General features: G+C 46.9%; 1 protein-coding gene across 1 annotated transcript in view; it reads left to right on the top strand.

Annotated features, from left to right (window-relative positions):
• Positions 1 to 17,620, top strand: part of ANO2 (anoctamin 2) — a 332,095-nt gene that overhangs the window by 234,822 nt on the left and 79,653 nt on the right. The window contains exon 15 of the mRNA XM_060024145.1: positions 7,796 to 7,870. Within this exon, the coding sequence (XP_059880128.1) occupies positions 7,796 to 7,870 (75 nt within the window). The remainder of the gene's footprint in view (positions 1 to 7,795; positions 7,871 to 17,620) is intronic.

Genomic DNA, 17,620 nt, shown 5'->3' with positions numbered 1-17,620 from the left:
TGTTGAAGGGGACAGACTCTGTAGGACTTGAGGCTGGTTGAGTTGAGTGTGTGGGAGACAGTAGCCCAAGTGAATGCCTCAGTTTCTGGCTTTGTCTGCTCACAGGTTCAGTTCACTGAGTTAGGGAATATAAAAGGAGACGAGGGAGGTTTAAGGGGTGAGTTGATTCATTCTTTGGGGACATTTTGAGCTTGGGACATCCCACTGAAGATGTCCACTAAGCAGTTGGACAGAGGAGTTGGGAGCTCTGCTGAGAGCTCTGAGCTGGAGATAAAGATCTGTGATCCTCGACACGTGGGTGGTCAGTAAAGCCAGTGTTGTAGCCAGGAAGAGGGTATGGCGACGGGGTGTACTAGTACTGAACTCAGCTCAACGCTTTGTTCCCAAAGCTTCTTAAGAAAGTAGACTACGGCAGCTCCCTCTCTCCTCCCCTTCCATCCACTTTCCCGTCGTTGTTTTTGCCCCCATATTCCTCTGAAACCTTCTCACAGGTCACAGATGACCTTCATGGCAAATTCTAATGGGCGCTTCACGGTCTTAACTCACTTGATGTGTTAAGAAAACGTGCGTCCACTTCCTGAACCTTCCCTCCCCAGGCTTTGGTGGCAATACTCTTCTAGTTTCCTTCCTATGTTGTGGCTACTCTTTGGTCCACTTATTTTTTTCGCTGGCAGAGCCCTGAAGAGGCAGCCTCACATAGGAGGCTGGTGAATGCAAGCATGGACTCAGACACGCTAGACTCCGGAGCTGCAACTCATTAGCTTGTGACCAAGTTCCTTAACCTTTCGGAGCTCACGTCCGCTGGCTATAGAATGGGGATAATATAACTTCAAGGGTTATTGCAAGAATTAAATGAGAGATGTCTCAGACACGTAGCTGATGGCCAGTCACATCATAAGCAATTTAAAGTGGTAGCTCTTACTGTTTGTGTGCTTATAGGCTGCACGGCAATGCCCAGCGGGAAGGAGATGGTTTAAGAGTGTGGTTACCACAGTCTGATCCCCTGATCAGCAGTATCACCAGCACCAGCATTGCCTGGAAACTTGTTAGAAATGCAGATTCTCAGGCCCGCTCCAGATCTACTGGATCGGAATCTCTGAGGGTGGAGCCCGGAAATTTGTTCTGATGTCTCAAGGTGCACGCTAAAGGGTGGTTCAAGGTAAGAAGGAGTGAAATCCTTGAGCAAAGTATGAGATCCGAAGGAAAGGTGGAGAGACTGGCTGTCAACAGGAGAGGAGGGACATCTCCCCAGCTGAGACAGGAAGGTCAGTGAGCTAACCTTCTCCCCTGCCTAAACTCTGCTGCTGTCTACACTCTACCCCCGTTACCCTGACCCACTGGATAGTGCTGTGCGCTACGATGCGTTATGACAGCTCAGAGCTATTGCACCTGGCACTTTCTCTGGAATACCTTCATCTCTCTTTTCATCCTGGAAAACTTTTTTTTTTTTATTAATTATTTTTGGCTGCATTGGGTCTTCATTGCTGTGCGTGGGCTTTCTCCAGTTGTGGCCAGCGGGGGCTACTCTTCGTTGTGATGCGCGGGTTTCTCATTGCAGTGGTTTCTCTTGCTGCGGAGCACAGACTCTAGGTGCGCGGGCTTCAGTAGTTGTGGCTCGCGGGCTCTAGAGCGCAGGCTCAGTAGTTGTGGCGCACGGGCTTAGTTGCCCCGCGGCATGTGAGATCTTCCCGGACCAGGGCTTGAACCTGTGTCCCTGCATTGGCAGGAGGATTCTTAACCACTGCCCCACCAGGGAAGTCCCCATCCTGGAAAACTCTTATTCTTTAATCACAAGTAAAATGTCTCTTCATCTTTGAAGTTTTCCCTTCTCCCTCTAGGCAGGTAGTTACTCGCTCCTCTGTGTTCCCATGACATGTGCCATATCATCTCATAATTTGTGTTTGTCTTTCTCAGTTTCTTTTAGTGATTGGGGCATTCCCTAAGAGCAAAGAATGTGAACTATTCTTCTCCGTATCCGCAGTGCCTAGTGCCAGAACAATGCAGGGTACACTTTTGATGTTCGGTGAATGCTTCCTGCATAGAAACAGGAGTAGTAATAAGTCACAGCTATACAGAACTTACAATTTTCCCAGTACTATCACACATGTCGTGTACTCACTGAGTGCCCAGTAGGGCAGGTTTACCAGTCGTCTGATTGAAGATGAGATTATGAGGGCACAGAGAAATTAGATAATATGCCCAAGGTTTCTCAGCTAATAAAGAGGTAGAGACAGGGATGAAGCCCTGGTCTTGTATTTCCAAATGCACCATTTTTCCCTCTCCTTGATACTGCCCCCCAAATATTTGCAGGAACAGAGGCTCAATGTCTGAACGTTCTAATGGAAACCAGAGCCTATCTATTCACAACCCTCTGATTATTAGCTGGAGGGGGTAAGGCAGGTGATGATGATGGTGCTTGGCTTCCTGACCCTTGTAGCCTTCCCCAAAGAAAGAGGACCATGGCTGGTTTCCTTTGAAGCCCAAATCCAGTTCTGTCCCAGGCATGATGCTTCCTGAGCAGTAGGCATTTATCGTCTTCATTGACCTTTACTGAGTTCAGAGCAGTCTGCATTGGTTTAACATTGGTGTAACTGAGCATCTCTTTTCTACAGCCCTGCTTTAAGTAAATCTAAAATGTTATAAAAATCTGGATTAAAAGCTTGAGGGAATCTGCAGATACTACCCCATCAAGGAGGTGGGCTATAACTCCCTACCCCTTAAATGTGGGCTGTACATAGCGACTTCCTTCTGAAGAGTAAAGTGTGAGAAGGGGGGCAAAGAGTAACTTTACAGCAGGGAAACCTGACGAACACTTACCTCCACCAAGCGATCAAGGTTAACATCATGAGTGACAGGTCATATTCTAGCCTGTTCCTTTGATATGATGAGATGAAAATGATACTTTACCTCTGTGGTCTTCCTGTCCCAAACCCATAACTTCAGTCTAATTAGGGGAAAAACTTCAGACAAGCCCATATTGAAGAAAATTCTACAAAATCCGTGACCAATGCTTCTCAAAAATGACAAGGTCGTCAACAACAAGAAAAGCCTGAGAAGCCGTCATAGTCTAGAGTTGCCTAAGAAGACTTGGTGGTTAAATATAATGTGGAATCTTGGATGGGACTGGAGCAGAAAGGGGATATTAAGTGAAAACTAAGAAAATCCAAATAACGTGTGAACTTTAATTCATAATAATGTACAAAATTGGTTCATTGGTTGCAAAAAATGTACTCATACTAACGTAATAGGAAAACTGGGTGCAGAGTGTGTGTGTGTGCATGTGTGTATATACACACACGCACACACACACACATACATATATGCACACACTCACACACATACCCTGTACCGTCTTTGAAGCTTTTCTGTAAATCTAAAACTATCCTAAAATAGAAAAGTTTATTTAACGCAAAGAAAGTAGAAGAAGGAATTCTCATATGTTCCTGGTGAAAATGCAAAAATAGCACGGCCGTTTTGGAAAACAGTCTGGCGGTTGCTTATAAACCAGATATACACTCAACCCATGATTCAGCATTTCCACTACTTGGTATTTCCCTAAAACCTATACTCACACCAAAACCAGGACAGAAATACTTCCAACAGCTTTCTTCATAATTGCCAACAACTGGAAGCAATCCAAACATGTGTCAGCCAGGGGTGGTTAAATGAAACATGGCACGTCCATACAGTGAAATAGTACTCAGCCATAAGAAGGAACACATTTCTGGGACTGCAGCAGGGGTGAATCCCAGATGCAGTGCACTCAGTGAGAAGAGTGCACTAAGTGCACCAAGTGAGACTCAGAAGGGTCCAGACTGTGTGAATTTACTTCCATGACATTTTGGAAAAGGCAACGCTAAAGGGACAGAGAACAGGTCTTGCCAGGAGCTGGAGATTAAGGGAGGTGATGGACCACAGAGAGACACGCGGGCAGTATTGAGGGGGTGATGGTCCTGTATCTTGATTGTGGTCATGGTTATATGACAGTACATACGTGTTTATCTAAACTCGCAGAACTGCACACTAATAAAGGTGAATTTTACTATATGTAAATTTATACCTTAATTGAAAAAAATACCAACTCAGGGATGATGGGCCACTTTTCAAGGTTGCCCTCCAAGGGGTTTGCTTGAATAGTAGTCTCATCTACTGCGTTCACAGTGATTGCATTTCCAGCCATTCAGTTTGTCAAAAGGCCACTTGTGTGGTTTTATGTGAGTGTCGTCGTGCTGCTTCCTGTTTGGAGACTCAGAAGTGGGAGCCGTAGTCCAGGGACAAGGACGCGAGCAAGGACGACAGCTAGGCTCATGGCTTAACAATGGTGAATTAGCCGAGTGCTTCCTAACCACCTGCTTCTGAAATTATCGTGAAGCTGATGAGACCTGAATTTTGTGTGAAGCCTTAGAGTTGACAAAGCTCTCTCCCAGGCGTTCAACCATGGGACCGCACATGACCTCTGCCACGTCGGTGGGACAAGTGTTATCATCTCTGTGTTAAAAGGAGAGGGAGGGGCTGAGAGTTCTCGCTTACCTGTGTTTGCAGGGGCACTGGCTTGGCCCCTCCCAATTCGGGTTGGTTAATTAATATAAAACGCATAGCAATTTGGTGCAATAGATGTTACCATTTATACATTCTACAGATAAGGAATGTAATTACTTTACAGATGAGGAAATGGAGGTTCTGGGAATTTCCCAAGGTCACTTGACTAGTCAGTATTAGAACCAAGAGTTGAATTCAGAAGTTCTGGTTCCAGGTTCTACTTTTCTTCTGCCATCTCATAAACTGGTCATGTGACTTTCACGCAGAGCGTAGTTAACTGGATGGTATTTTGCCATGTATCTGCACGTCTTTCATGTGCCAGTGACTGGAGGTTCTAATTAGCTTCTGTTACCAGAGCCAGTTATTATACATAAAGGCCACCTGACTCACTGTCATCTTTACTAGTAACTTCGGGAGCTTGGAAGGCAGTCCGTAATCTCTGTGTTCTCTCAGCGCTTGTGTTTGGAAAGTGTCTGAATGTAGGAGAACTGTGTGTATGTTGGAAGCTATCACTTCTAGAAAAAAGGGCTCTTTGGTGTAAACGTGGGTGGAGAGTGATTTTTCAGCAAATACCAGAACATGTATATAGTTGCTTTGAGAGGACATCGAATTCAGTTGCATTTTAGTTATGCCTCATTTTTATGCAAAATAATGACGCCACCTTCCTTACGAGGATGAGCTCTGAAATCCTTCTCCGTGTTTTGTGGGTGGCAACGGAGCTCCTTCTGGGCAGGGCAGAGACTTCTCCCCTCTGTGTCCTCCGCATCCAGCACAGAGCCCGGCCCATCCCAGGCATTCAGACCACGTTCGTTGAGTAGAACAGAACCAAGACTCATTCTCCAGGACAGAGTTGTCACTGCGGGGTAGAGGCTGGTCTGAAGACACCTCATCCCGCTTGGTCCCTGGCCTGAAGAAGGTGGACGACACCTGGCAGGAACCTTAGCTAAAACATCTCAGCCGCCGGGCCCCTCCCTTGGGTTCATTAGTCATCCTCTGCGATGAGCCCGTTTCTGAGCCCGTTTCATCTGGGGCCATGTGTCCTGCTGTCTGCTTGTATTTCCCTTCCCCCCATTTCTTCCAGGACTGTCCGTCTCGTCCCTGAGGACCACTCTGAGCTTGGGCTCATCCTTACTGACTGCTTTCTCGCCCTTTCCATTTCCATTTCTCATTTCACGGGCCAAGCACAGGTTTTTTTTTACCTCTCCTTGCCCTGCTCGCCACTCAGGGAGCCCCACTGGGGAGGAACTGGTGACACAGAACCGGTAACTGGAGTTCCTTCCCTCCACACCGCTGGTATTTCTGAGCACACCCGGTTTGCTGATCTTTGAGGCAGAACCTTTCATCCCCAGGCCAGAGAGCAGGAAAAGAGTCAGAGTCATCCAAACCTTAATTGTAGTGAGAGAGGCCTCGGGACGAGCTCCACCACACACCCCTCTACTTCTTTTCATATTCCCTACGGAGTTATCATCTACCTGCCCGTCTTCAGTTTTCCTCATCAGAATCTTAAAGGAAAATACCACTAGTGTGAGTGAAACTAAGAATGAATACTGGAAGAAAAGAGAAAGGCATGCTAGTCCCTTTTGATGTTTGGCCTCATTTGGAAGACTCACTTCAGTCCTAATAGTAATAGGTTTTTATAGTTCCACCTGTGCATGGTCACGACCTGCAGTGACCTTGTTCTCATTGTGTGATAGAAAGTCTGTTGGGCACAGAGTCTGGAGACCTGATCCTATCAGGGTCTAGGAGGAACCGAGCATCCCTGTTGACATCACGAGTAAATGAAAGCGCTCGTTACCGAATGACTGCAGCCTTAACGCTCATTTCCACCCCCCTTTAAGCCTGCTCAACCCTGTGCTCAGCTCCAGACACGCCATGAGAAAGACACACCATTCCTTTCCTCAAATCCCCCACAGGCTCACTCCCAGGATAACCTGGATTCCCAAACTGGCAAGCTTTTCTGGTGTGTGGGTGTCACCATCTCATTAGACTGGGAGCCCCCCAGGGGCAGGGACCATGGCCACTGTTCTCTGTCTCCCCACTGTGCCTGGCCCTAAGGTTTGCACACAGTGGGCACACAGAGATTTTTAGAAAGAAGCCCTCGAGGCCAAGAAGGCCCTTCGCTTACAGCACAGGCTTTCAAAGACTAGATGGCGCTGTTGCTAGAGCTAGATCAGGTGTGTTCTGAAAGCGTGGCGAGGAGGGAAGAGAGAAACCGAGCAGGCCCTGGAACTTGCACTTGCCGACTTAGATTCAGACACGCTACAGAAATGCAGGGGCCCCGACCTCGCCAGCATGGAGGGCTTTGCCATTTTCCTGGCATCCTCCCCAACGTGGCTTCAGATGGTCTCCACAGCAACCTTGAATTGATACAGTGTCAGCAGGACCCTGTATCGATTATAATTTTAAAGAACTGCAGTTCAGATAAATCAGGTGCCTGGGCTAACATTATGTGGATATTAATCGGCAGAGGTTTTAACCACTCATACCTTGTTGGCATCACCCTACCAGATGAGGGTCCTTAGGGGGTGCTGAAGGAGGATGTGGGCAGGGATATGGCGGTCCCAAGGAGAGCAGCCTGTGGCCTGGATCCAGTCTGGTTCTCAGCCAGACTGACAGCAAGGCATCAGCCTAACCTGCATCTTGAACTGTCTGCATTTGTGACCGGGGGAGAACAGTTGTTCTGGAGGAAACAGATGACGATACGTACAGGTTCTTTGAACAACAAGAATTGTGGGTAATTTATACACTTAGGATCGAAGGTCAATGGTTGATGTTTGATTTAAACGATGATCTATTTTAGGATGCTGCCCTGTGGTCATTTGTATCTGTCATCTGTCTCTTGTTTTCACCTGCTTCTCACTAAAATAAAAATGAAACAGATAAAACCACCCTGTGCATAAGCCAGGATGGGGTTCACGAGTGTGACCACTTTACAGATGAAGAAATAGAAGGTCAGAAACGTTCAGAGACACATTGAAGATCGCACCGCCGATGCGTGGTTGAACGGAAACTTCAGCCCAGTATGAGGCTGAAATCAAACATTGTCCTCTTTTCACCGCAGATTTTCCAGGCTACCTAAAAATCACAATATTAGGAGGGCTGTTGTTGATGTGTAGGGTAAGGCATCACAGACTAGAAAAATACCTAAACAGAGTGACGAATGATTAATAATATTCACATTTATGGAAAATTGAGAGACATTCTATATCTGATATTTGTGGCATCTGATGGTCACTGTTCCCCTGTTTCTCCCCAGGATGATGAAGACAAGCTGACCTGGAAAGATCGTCTCCCAGGTTACTTGGTGAACTTCGCCTCCATCTTGTTCATGGTAATTTCCTGGCGGAAACACCTGCTCATGACGTGTGCGTGTGGATCCTGCTGTGTGAATGCTGGGGGTGTTAGCCTGTTATGCTGTGGGGACGGTGAGGGACTAGTGAAGACGAAGCCACAGTCCTTCTAGAGGGACAGCGTCTCCCGTGATAGCCAGGCCATTGCTGCTCTTGGTTACCCGAAGCGGGGAAGGTGGTTCCCTCAGACAGAACCTCAGCCCTGGGAGGGTCAGTGGCCTTCAGTGGCCATGGAAGGGGGCTCTGTCTTCCCAGCCTTGACCACAGATGTTTGAAGATGGAGTTTCCAGGGGTGGGTTGTGAGAAGGTGTCTCCCACATCGCGGCAGATGGAGACCTTGGAAGAAGGTCTTACCTGTGCAGGGAAGGCGGCTGTAGAAATGGTGGGAGCCTGTTGGAGCTGCAGGCAGGCTCTCCCTGGTGGCTGGTGGAAAAGAACAGCTTCTGGAAGGCACAGAAGACAGCCGGCTCGGGCTCTGTAAGCCTGATTCTTTAGCCTCCCTGTAGTTGCTGTGTTTATTTCCCTGTCTCTCCCTGAGAGTTTGGAAGAGCCCTTTGGAGAGACCCAGATGGTCTCCACTGTGTCAGAGAAGGTGAGGAATGGGTCTGTGATTCATATCTGGACTTGATCAGTGAAGTGGTAGTAAGTCATTCCTGGGAGCCACGAGGGGTGAGACAACAGGAACTGAAGCGAGGAGACCTCGGGAAGGTGAAACTCAGAGGACTGAGCTCGGGGTACAAAGACACCTGCCCCCTGTCTGTGGGTAGACTCCTTCTAGTATTCGAGATGGGAACCTCTGTCCTTACAGCATTTCCAAGCAGGACTACACGTTAGTTGTGGGGTTGGGGAGGGATTGCTTATTCCAGAAATTGGGGTTGAAATTATAATAATTTTCTGGACCCACTGGCCAGAGGTAACACTGACCCTGGCCTGAGGTTACTATTTCCATTATTATTGCCATTGTGATCACTGAGGACGGGAACCGCGTCCTAATCTCAGAAGTTTAAAAAGTGAAAGATGCATGGGCACCATCTGCTTCAACACTTCTGAAGTGCAGAGGTGCTGGGTGCCTTGCCAGGGCTTAGAAGCCCATACATGCGATCTCCTCATTGCTTAAGAAGAGTGGAGTTTATTCAAGAATATGTGGTGAGTTGCAGTGTGTTAAGCTGGAATCGTATAAAGTTTAATTTAGCACTTCCAAGCCTCCCACAATATGCATAATGTTGTCAAAGAGTTTATTCATTCATTCAGAAACTATTTCATGGGTGCCAGCAATGTGCTTGACACTATTCTTAGGCATTGGGCGTAGAGTAGAAACTAAACTAAAATAATCTGTCCCTTAAGGAGTTGACAGATAACAAACACGTGCGTAAATAAGGAAACAGATAAGTAAAACAGGCTTCCGTCTCCAGCAGTGGTAGGTTAGGATATTTGTAGCGTCCCATCTTGCTGAAAGTAGCAAAATATTGTGGATAAATATATTTTTCAATCTTCTTAAAGCTTGAAGGACTGACGGGATAGTCAGGAATACTAGACTGAACTCTAAAGGAAAATGGGACCAAGGAAACAAATATCTGGGCACTAAGATATTTTTTACCTTGAGGACAGTTTCCCATCTAGGCGAACTTGAGCTTGGGCTTTGGTGGTTTTTATGGGGCAAGGAGGATGGAAATCAGGGGGTATGACTGGCTCAAAGAGAGCTTCTAGCAGGAAGTCCTCACCAAATTAAATTGGAACACCAAAGGGCTACACTCTCAGAATGAAGATGAATAACTAGCCACACCCCGCCCCCAACTTTGGGACTTCTAAGTAGAATAGGGAGAAAAGGGGAAACAAACGCCCTGTCCCCAAGAAGTGGCTGTGGGCAGTCCTCATGGTGGATTTACAGCTTGGTTCATCACAGGAGAGGATCAGGAACCTCAGGTTGTGGACTTGGTCTGGAACTAGCAGTGCTCCCAGGTGCCCAGGAGAAGCAAATACAAGTTCTCTCTGGAGGAAGGCAGATTCATGCTAGGTCTCAAGAAATCCCCCAAAAGAATTTTCAAGGGCAGCGAAGAGAATACAACCAATTACACAAGAAGCTAAAGCACCTTGAGAAAGAACAATGAGGACAGCAAAGACGAAAGATATTGGAAATACCAGTTACAGGTTAAAACATCAAGCTTGAAAAATCTGCAAAGAATAAGAAACTATTGAAAAAAACAGCTTAGAAGATTTGAAAACCAACCAATAAATCTGCTAGAAATAAATACATGAATATGAAATACATATATATGAATATATAATACATTCTACACGTATATGAATGTTCTATGTATTATAATGTACATATATATAAAACAACAAACAAGACACAGCTGAAGAGAATTTGTGAACTGCAGTATAGGTTAGAAGGAATTATCCATAATGCAGCATGGGGAGGCAAAAAATAAAATACAGAGAAGAGAAATTAAGAGATTTGGAAATATTGGTAGAATGAGACTTAACAGACGTTGCATTTCAATACTGGACAAAGAGGAAAGAGAAAAGTTAATGAATGAAATATAGTGACTGATGGTTTCCTAATCTGCTACAGAATTCCAACCCACAGACTGAAGAGTCCCTATGAAACCCAAGCAGAAAAAAATAAAATAAATCTACATCTAGATTCATCATAGTGAAATCATAGACTATGTAAGACACAAGAGAAATCTCAAATGCAGTCAGAAAACAAAAGACGAGTTACCTTCAATAAAAAGGCTGTTAGATTGACCATTGCTTTCTCATAGCAATTAGAAATGGCATGTTATCTTCATGTGCTGAAAAGAAAACAATTACTTCTCCAGAATTCTATACCCAGGAAGAATATCCTTTAGGAATATCATGAGGATAAAATAAAGATATTTATAGGCAAAAACTGAGAGTTTGCCACCAACTGAATCTTTCACTAAAGGAATTCTAATTATGTGCTTCAGATAGGACCCCGTATGGAAAACCATAGTTTTAAAAAGAAATGAAGAATAATCAAAGTGATAAATCAGTGGGAGAATCTGTATGAACTGCGACTGTGAAAACAATAATGATGACGCCTCATGGGATCAAAGATAAGGTCGAATTTAAACTATACACATCACTAATCTGTAAGTTGGGTGGGCAATAAATAGAGCAATAATGTTCTAAGGTCCTTGTCTCCTTGATGATGTATATGGAAGAGCAAAGGCTAGGAAGAGTCAAGACACTCTTGAAGAAGAATCAGGAGGGATATGGTGCTCTACCAAACAGAAACTTATTATAAAACAATAATAAGTATGACAATGTGGTGGAGGGGTGGAAATAGGGAATTAGACCCATAGAACAAAACAGAAAATCGAGAGTCAGATCCACACAAATGACAATGCATATAAGTGCAGAGAAAGTAGACCCCAAAGGATTGCATCACGGGATGTAAAACAGAGGAAAGTCAAGGATGACTCTGAGGTTGTTATCTTCCAGAGGCTAGAGTTATCCCTAGGAATCCCAGAGCTGCCTGCATGATGGCTATGAATCTGGAGTTCAGAGGAGATGCCCAGGCTGGAGCCCTAATCAGATGGTAGAGATGGTACTTAAAGCCATGAGATTGTATGAGAGCCCCAGGGGAGTGAGGAGAGATAGAGAAAAGGTCCAAGGACTGAGTCCCAAGATGCTGTAATGTGAAAATTTGGGAGCACGAGGAAGAGCCAAAAGAGAAGGTTGAAGAGGAAGAGCCAGGGGAGAGGGGAGGGTCCCCGAAGCCAAGAAGTATTGCAAGGGGAGGGCCATCACTTGTGTCAGATGCCACTGATAGGTCTGGGAGGGAGAGGATTGAAAATAGAAGCTTATCTACTGCCTGAGAGAAGACCTTGTAGCATCATCACGATCACTGTGTACAACAAGTAGACATCACTATTGACAAACACTGAAAATCAGGTCAGTGGAGGGGTATCCCCTCAATGTTCTTTTTTTTTTTTTTTGCGGTACACGGGTCTCTCACTGTTGTGGCCTCTCCCGTTTCAGAGCACAGGCTCTGGACGCGCAGGCTCAGCGGCCATGACTCACGGGCCCAGCCGCTCTGCGGCATGTGGGATCTTCCTGGACCAGGGAACGAACCCGTGTCCCCTGCATCTGTAGGCAGACTCTCAACCACTGCGCCACCAGGGAAGCCCAATGTTCTAATTTTTAAAAAATTCCATGGGTGGGGCTTCCCTGGCAGTCCAGTGTATAAGACTCCATGCTTCCACTACAGGGGGCATGGGTTCGGTCCCTGGTAGGGGAACTAAGATTCCCCCATGCCGCATGACGTGACCAAAAAAATAAATCGATATTTTAAAAAAATTCCATGGAGACCTTCTAAAGCTAGACTCGAGGGTGGGAAATTTTTTTTGTGTCGTTCAGAGATAATAAATGATTATCTCTTATCTTCCGTTTCACAACCCCGCCTAAGTCCAAATCTTGATACCAACAGGTGATTGTGTATCAGAATCAAGAACTCATTGAGGCGTCTCACTCTGCCTGGGGTCCCCCAGCTATATGCAGCCGGCAGGTGCTTGGAATGGGAGTACAGTGGTAGGAAGATCACCTCGTGCAGGCAGGTGCTCTGGACTAGACCTGGCCTAGGCTTGTTGACTGAGGTCATCATGACTAGCGTTCCTTTCTACTTTCAGAAGTATTCCAGGTTGGGCAGTAAATGATATAGTCCTCTACCAATTTGATATTTTTAAAATCCTTATTTTACACTAACTTTTTCCCATTTTTTTTTTTTTTTCACTTTTTAAAAAACCCAGTCTTCTCGAGAAAGGGGCTTGGCATTTCCCTAGAACAAGGTGTGGAATCTGAGATAAAGGAGTCAGGATGGTGTTTATAAAAGAGTGTTTTTTGTTATGGAATTAGTCAAAGGCATCTATGGCAAGGAACTTGAGTATCCGATATCATTTCCTCCTTCACCCCCTGTGATGAAACCTTGGCAGAAGATGCCAGGACCACGACCATGAGGAGGGTTTTAGCGATGCCAGTCTGTTGTCAGTTGGGGGTATTTTTCATGGGGTGACAAGAGCAAAGAAGAGCCCAGTGCAGTGTTCCTCTTCCTCACCCGTGGGAGAGGCCAGGATGGACAAAGATGCCTTTTCTCTTTCTTCTCCAACCCAGTGTGTTGAGCTAAAGTTTCTTTCCTTTTTGAATTAACCCTCTTTTTGTTTTCTTTTTATGTGGGAGGGGATTACCAGAGGCAATGTCCTGCCTCTAGAGCTGGGTGCCTGAGCTCTACTCCCACGCCCAAGACAGTCATTGACTTCTGTTTGTGTCTCGGGAACCAGCCATCAGAAACCCTCCTCCATCACCTGGACTATCACAGTGATCTCCTAACTCGTCTGCCTGTCGGTTAACGCTGTCCCCCGACAGATCATCAGCCTGTTGATCTTTCTCAAATAAGTCACGTTACTCCTCTGCTCAAAACTCTCTAAAGGCTTCCCATCTCATGAAGTGCAGAAGCCGACATCCTTATACTACAGTTCCTCCCCTCCAGCACCCATCTCCCACTCCCACTCTCCCCCTTCGCTCACTGCTTCAGCCACCCCCTGCCCGAACCCCCGGCTCTCCGATTTCCTCCTTTAGGTCCTTGCTGACATGTCCCCTTCTCACCTATGCCTTTCCTGACCCCACCCTGTTTTAAGTTGCAACCTACCTCGATGCTCCCGTTTTGCTTTATTTGTTTCTAGAGTATTGATCGCACCTGACATAATATCTCTGCTTATGAGTTTGTCTGTCTTTCCCCACTAGGAGGTCACGAGGGCAGAAATTTCTGTCTGTTTTGTTCGCTACTGTATCCCTGATACCCAGAACAGTAACTGGCACACAGGAGGGGCTCAAGACATGTTTCATGAATGACTGCATGAGAAAATAAATTAATTAAGCAGGTGCCAGAGACAACTGGTATGTCAATGATAGAGTTGTTGGTGCCTGTGTTTTTTCAAATTGATTTACTACTATGGGCTGTGCCCTCAACCGGGCCGCTCTCCCGCTGGTGCAGCAGGGGTTGCTCTGCCCTGTGCCTTCTACTTGCTCCTGCTTATTCTCTCCTCCAAGCCTTCCCATAGGAAATGGTCCCACAGCTTCTTCTGTGACGTTTTCTCTGACTAATCCGCCTGCTCTGTGCCCAGAACATTCTAGAAGCTCCTGAACTGAGGCCCGTCACTCTGTCCACCTGCTACTAGGCTCACCCTTGCCGTCTGTGTGCAAGGTTTTCTCAGAATGCAAGTCCTGGAGGGTAGGGACCAGACCAGCTCTCACAGTGTGAAATTAGGGCTCTGGACTCTGTAGCCTGACTTCCACTGCAATTTGGCTGTGTCCCCAAGTAAAGCTGTGGGATTCGAACAGCAAGTGCTACAAGAATGTATTGTACGACCCAAGGAATGCAGCCAATGTTTTGTAATAACTGTAAATGGAAAGTAACTTTTAACAGTTGCATATAAAAAAAGAACCCACCAAGAACCACAGAGGCCATGGCGCAGGTGACCAAGTGCACGGGGGTGAGATTGCCCAGAGCTGAGGGTCGGCAAGTCTTTACCAAACAGGTTCCACACAGAAGGCACCTCTCTGCACTGGCGTGAGGCACAGAGTATAGTAGAAAACCAGTCCCCCCTGTTGGCTTAGTTGGGGGACCTGATCACATACATGAAACACACTTATTGCACCACAGTAAGTGGTCAGAAAATATTTGTTGAATTTAATAAACAAAATCAATAATACAGCCAAAGTGATGAAGGTAGTACTGGGCTTGGTGCCAAAAGACCTGGGTTCTAACGTCAGGATGGGATTGTCGACCTTGCGGCCATAAGGGTTCAAATCCCAATGGCACTGAACCGCATCTGCAAAAGGCATATATCGCGTGATTGTTGTAGGGATTCATGCTAGTGCGGGTATGGCTCGAATCATGACATCAAGAGAGCACACATGGATTAGCTGTTGTTGATGATGATGTTATGACCACGAGTATCTTGGCTTTGCCATGTAGCACCCGGACCTTGGACCAGTCCCATTGCTGCTTCTTGGGCCTCAGTTTCCTTGTATATGAGATCAAAGGCTGGACGTGGATGACCCCTAAATGCTAAAACCCTTTAATTCCTACAGTGATCTAGGAGGCTAGGGTTGTAGTCTGTGCCTTGTGACCTTGAGCAAATCGCTTCACTTTCCACGCCTGTTTCCACATCTGCAAAATGGTCCTGGGACTGGGTCGGCGCTCTCCAAGCTCTTCTGGCTTGAAAACTGTGAACCTTGAGGTGCTTGTGGGAAACACCAAAGGAGCGGTTCAGAAGTGGATTCTATAATGGGATGGAAAATCAAGATCAGAGAAGTTAGGATGGCAGAGCCCAGCATCTGAGGGCTGGGGAGGGGCATGGAGGTGGAGCCGGGGGGCGGGTGGGGATGGGGAAAGGGCTTCCCTGAGTGAGTGGAGCAGTGCCTCTAGAAGAATAGGAATCTTGTTAAATTGCAGATTCTGAGTCAGTACGTCTAGACTGCTTGCCATTCGGCCTGTTTCTCAAGCTCCCAGCTGAGGCAGCAGGTCCAGATCACACTCTGAGTGGCGGGGAGGCGTGTTCTTACCCCAGCTTGCCCTCTCAGAGAAGGAGGATGGAAGCTGATCTTCTCCCCACACCCTGAACCCCAAGGCAAGGGATGTTTCTGGCATCGTTGTTTTCCCCAGTCATCCCCCAACACCCAACCGCAAATAGACACACACACAGTCGCTCTTCGATGCCCTGGCACGCCCCGCATCAATACTTCCATCACTGACCTTCACTGCAGAAGCGATTTGGGGGGAAAAGAATCTCACACCACATTTTCCAGGCCCATACTGTCCGGCAGTGACAATGCCAGAGGACAGGGAAGTGCAATGTCTACATTGTTGGAGGCCGGTGGTGTCATGTCCAGGTTTCCCCACGTCCATGGTAGTCATCCCTCCCCGGTCCTGGAGGCTGGGGTTCTGCTGCGCCCACCTGCACCCCCATCAAAGGAGGGGCCTCCCCACGGAGTGTTTTTCCCATCTAACCTCTCGTCTGCCCTGACTGACGCACACGCGCGTGCACACGCGCACACACACACGCACACACACACACACACACACACACACCCTCTACCTGGAGACTGCTGCCATCCTGCCTTTCTTACCTAGGGCTTCTTTTTCTCACTGTGGCCACAAGGCAAGCACTAATGTTTGTGAAGCACGTGGGGACACACTGCTGAGGCTGCCACCAGCACCCCAAGAGGTCCGAAGACTTCCACAGAGGGACACATCTGCAACCCATTTCCCATCACAGCCTACTGGAGTGTCATTCACACTGATTGCAAAGCACTGCCTAGCCAGAGTCCCCTCCCCACGCCTCCCCTTCGCTTCCCTTTTTTCTAGGGAGGGGATGCCTGTCGTCCAGGACAGTGTGTTTTTTCAGAGGAACCTTTCACTTGCCCCATTCTCTCCCCATGTTTTCCGTTTAGTCCTCCACAGCCAACACCCACCCCCCTTCCCCACCCCCAGAAGAAATGTGACCTGAATCTTTCCTTTCCTGCAGAAAGAATGCTAAGAAAGAAGACTCCGCTGGACAGAAACGCGTTAGAACTTTTTGCTCTGAGCAGGTCGCACACCTTGCCCTTCGCCCTCAGCCCTCTGCCGGGCACTGTCTTCTCAAATCCTTGTGCTCCGTGGAAATGGCCCTTCCTCCACCGTGGTGGGAGGGGAAAGGGAGCTGGTCTCTGGGAGAGCACGTTATTATTCTTAGGCTCTGGAAAAAGGAAATGGGGCTGGCCCTCGAGGTCAAGGGGCTGGTGAACTTGCCTTATAAGGATAGTGCCAGAGATCGCTGTGCCGGTGAGAAACCTGAGTGCTCCCCTGGTAGAGAAACCTCAGAGCGGTGCTTTATTCACCCTGAGGACTGAGAGTCTAAAAGTCTTGCTTGGGCTTTCTTTCCCTTTTTTCTCCTTTGGGCAGCCTTCCTGCACCCACCCCACCAAGCTCTGACCCTAACCCTTCCCAGCTCAAACATCTTCAAGGGCTCCCTATTGCCTTTCATCGAAGGCCCAGCTGAAATCCACTAGCTCCACAAACTCTTCCCTGAGCCCCTCTGTACTCTCAGTCCTGTTCACAACTACACTCTTCATTTGACACGACTGCATTATTTACTATTTACTCTGGTTGAACTTATCCCCATAGTAGACTGAAAGCTCCCTAATGAAAGAAATCACACCACATTGTGTCGCACACACTACCAGCATTTCAGTCGTAGTTTCTCTTTTTTTTTTTTTTTACTTTTTTAGATATTAGTTTTTATAAGACTTCTAAACAGGTTTTACAGTTTTTTGTGATTGAATGAAAGACTCTTTAAATTCTGTGGTGCTTTACAATTTTCAGAAGTTTCACACATTTTTTTTTTTTACATCTTTATTAGAGTATAATTGCTTTACAATGGTGTGTTAGTTTCTGCTTTACAACAAAGTGAATCAGTTATACATATACATATGTTCACATATCTCTTCCCGCTTGCATCTCCCTCCCTCCCACCCTCCCTATCCCACCCCTCCAGGTGGTCACAAAGCACCAGCTGATCTCCCTGTGCTGTGCGGCTGCTTCCCACTAGCTATCTACCTTACGTTTGTTAGTGTATATATGTCCATGCCTCTCTCTCGCTTTGTCACAGCTTACCCTTCCCCCTCCCCGTATCCTCAAGTCCATTCTCTAGTAGGTCTGTGTC

Source organism: Delphinus delphis, chromosome 11 (assembly GCF_949987515.2).
Source record: "Delphinus delphis chromosome 11, mDelDel1.2, whole genome shotgun sequence".
In the NCBI taxonomy this organism is placed as follows: Eukaryota; Metazoa; Chordata; class Mammalia; order Artiodactyla; family Delphinidae; genus Delphinus; species Delphinus delphis.
This window is presented reverse-complemented; position numbering and strand designations above follow the sequence as displayed.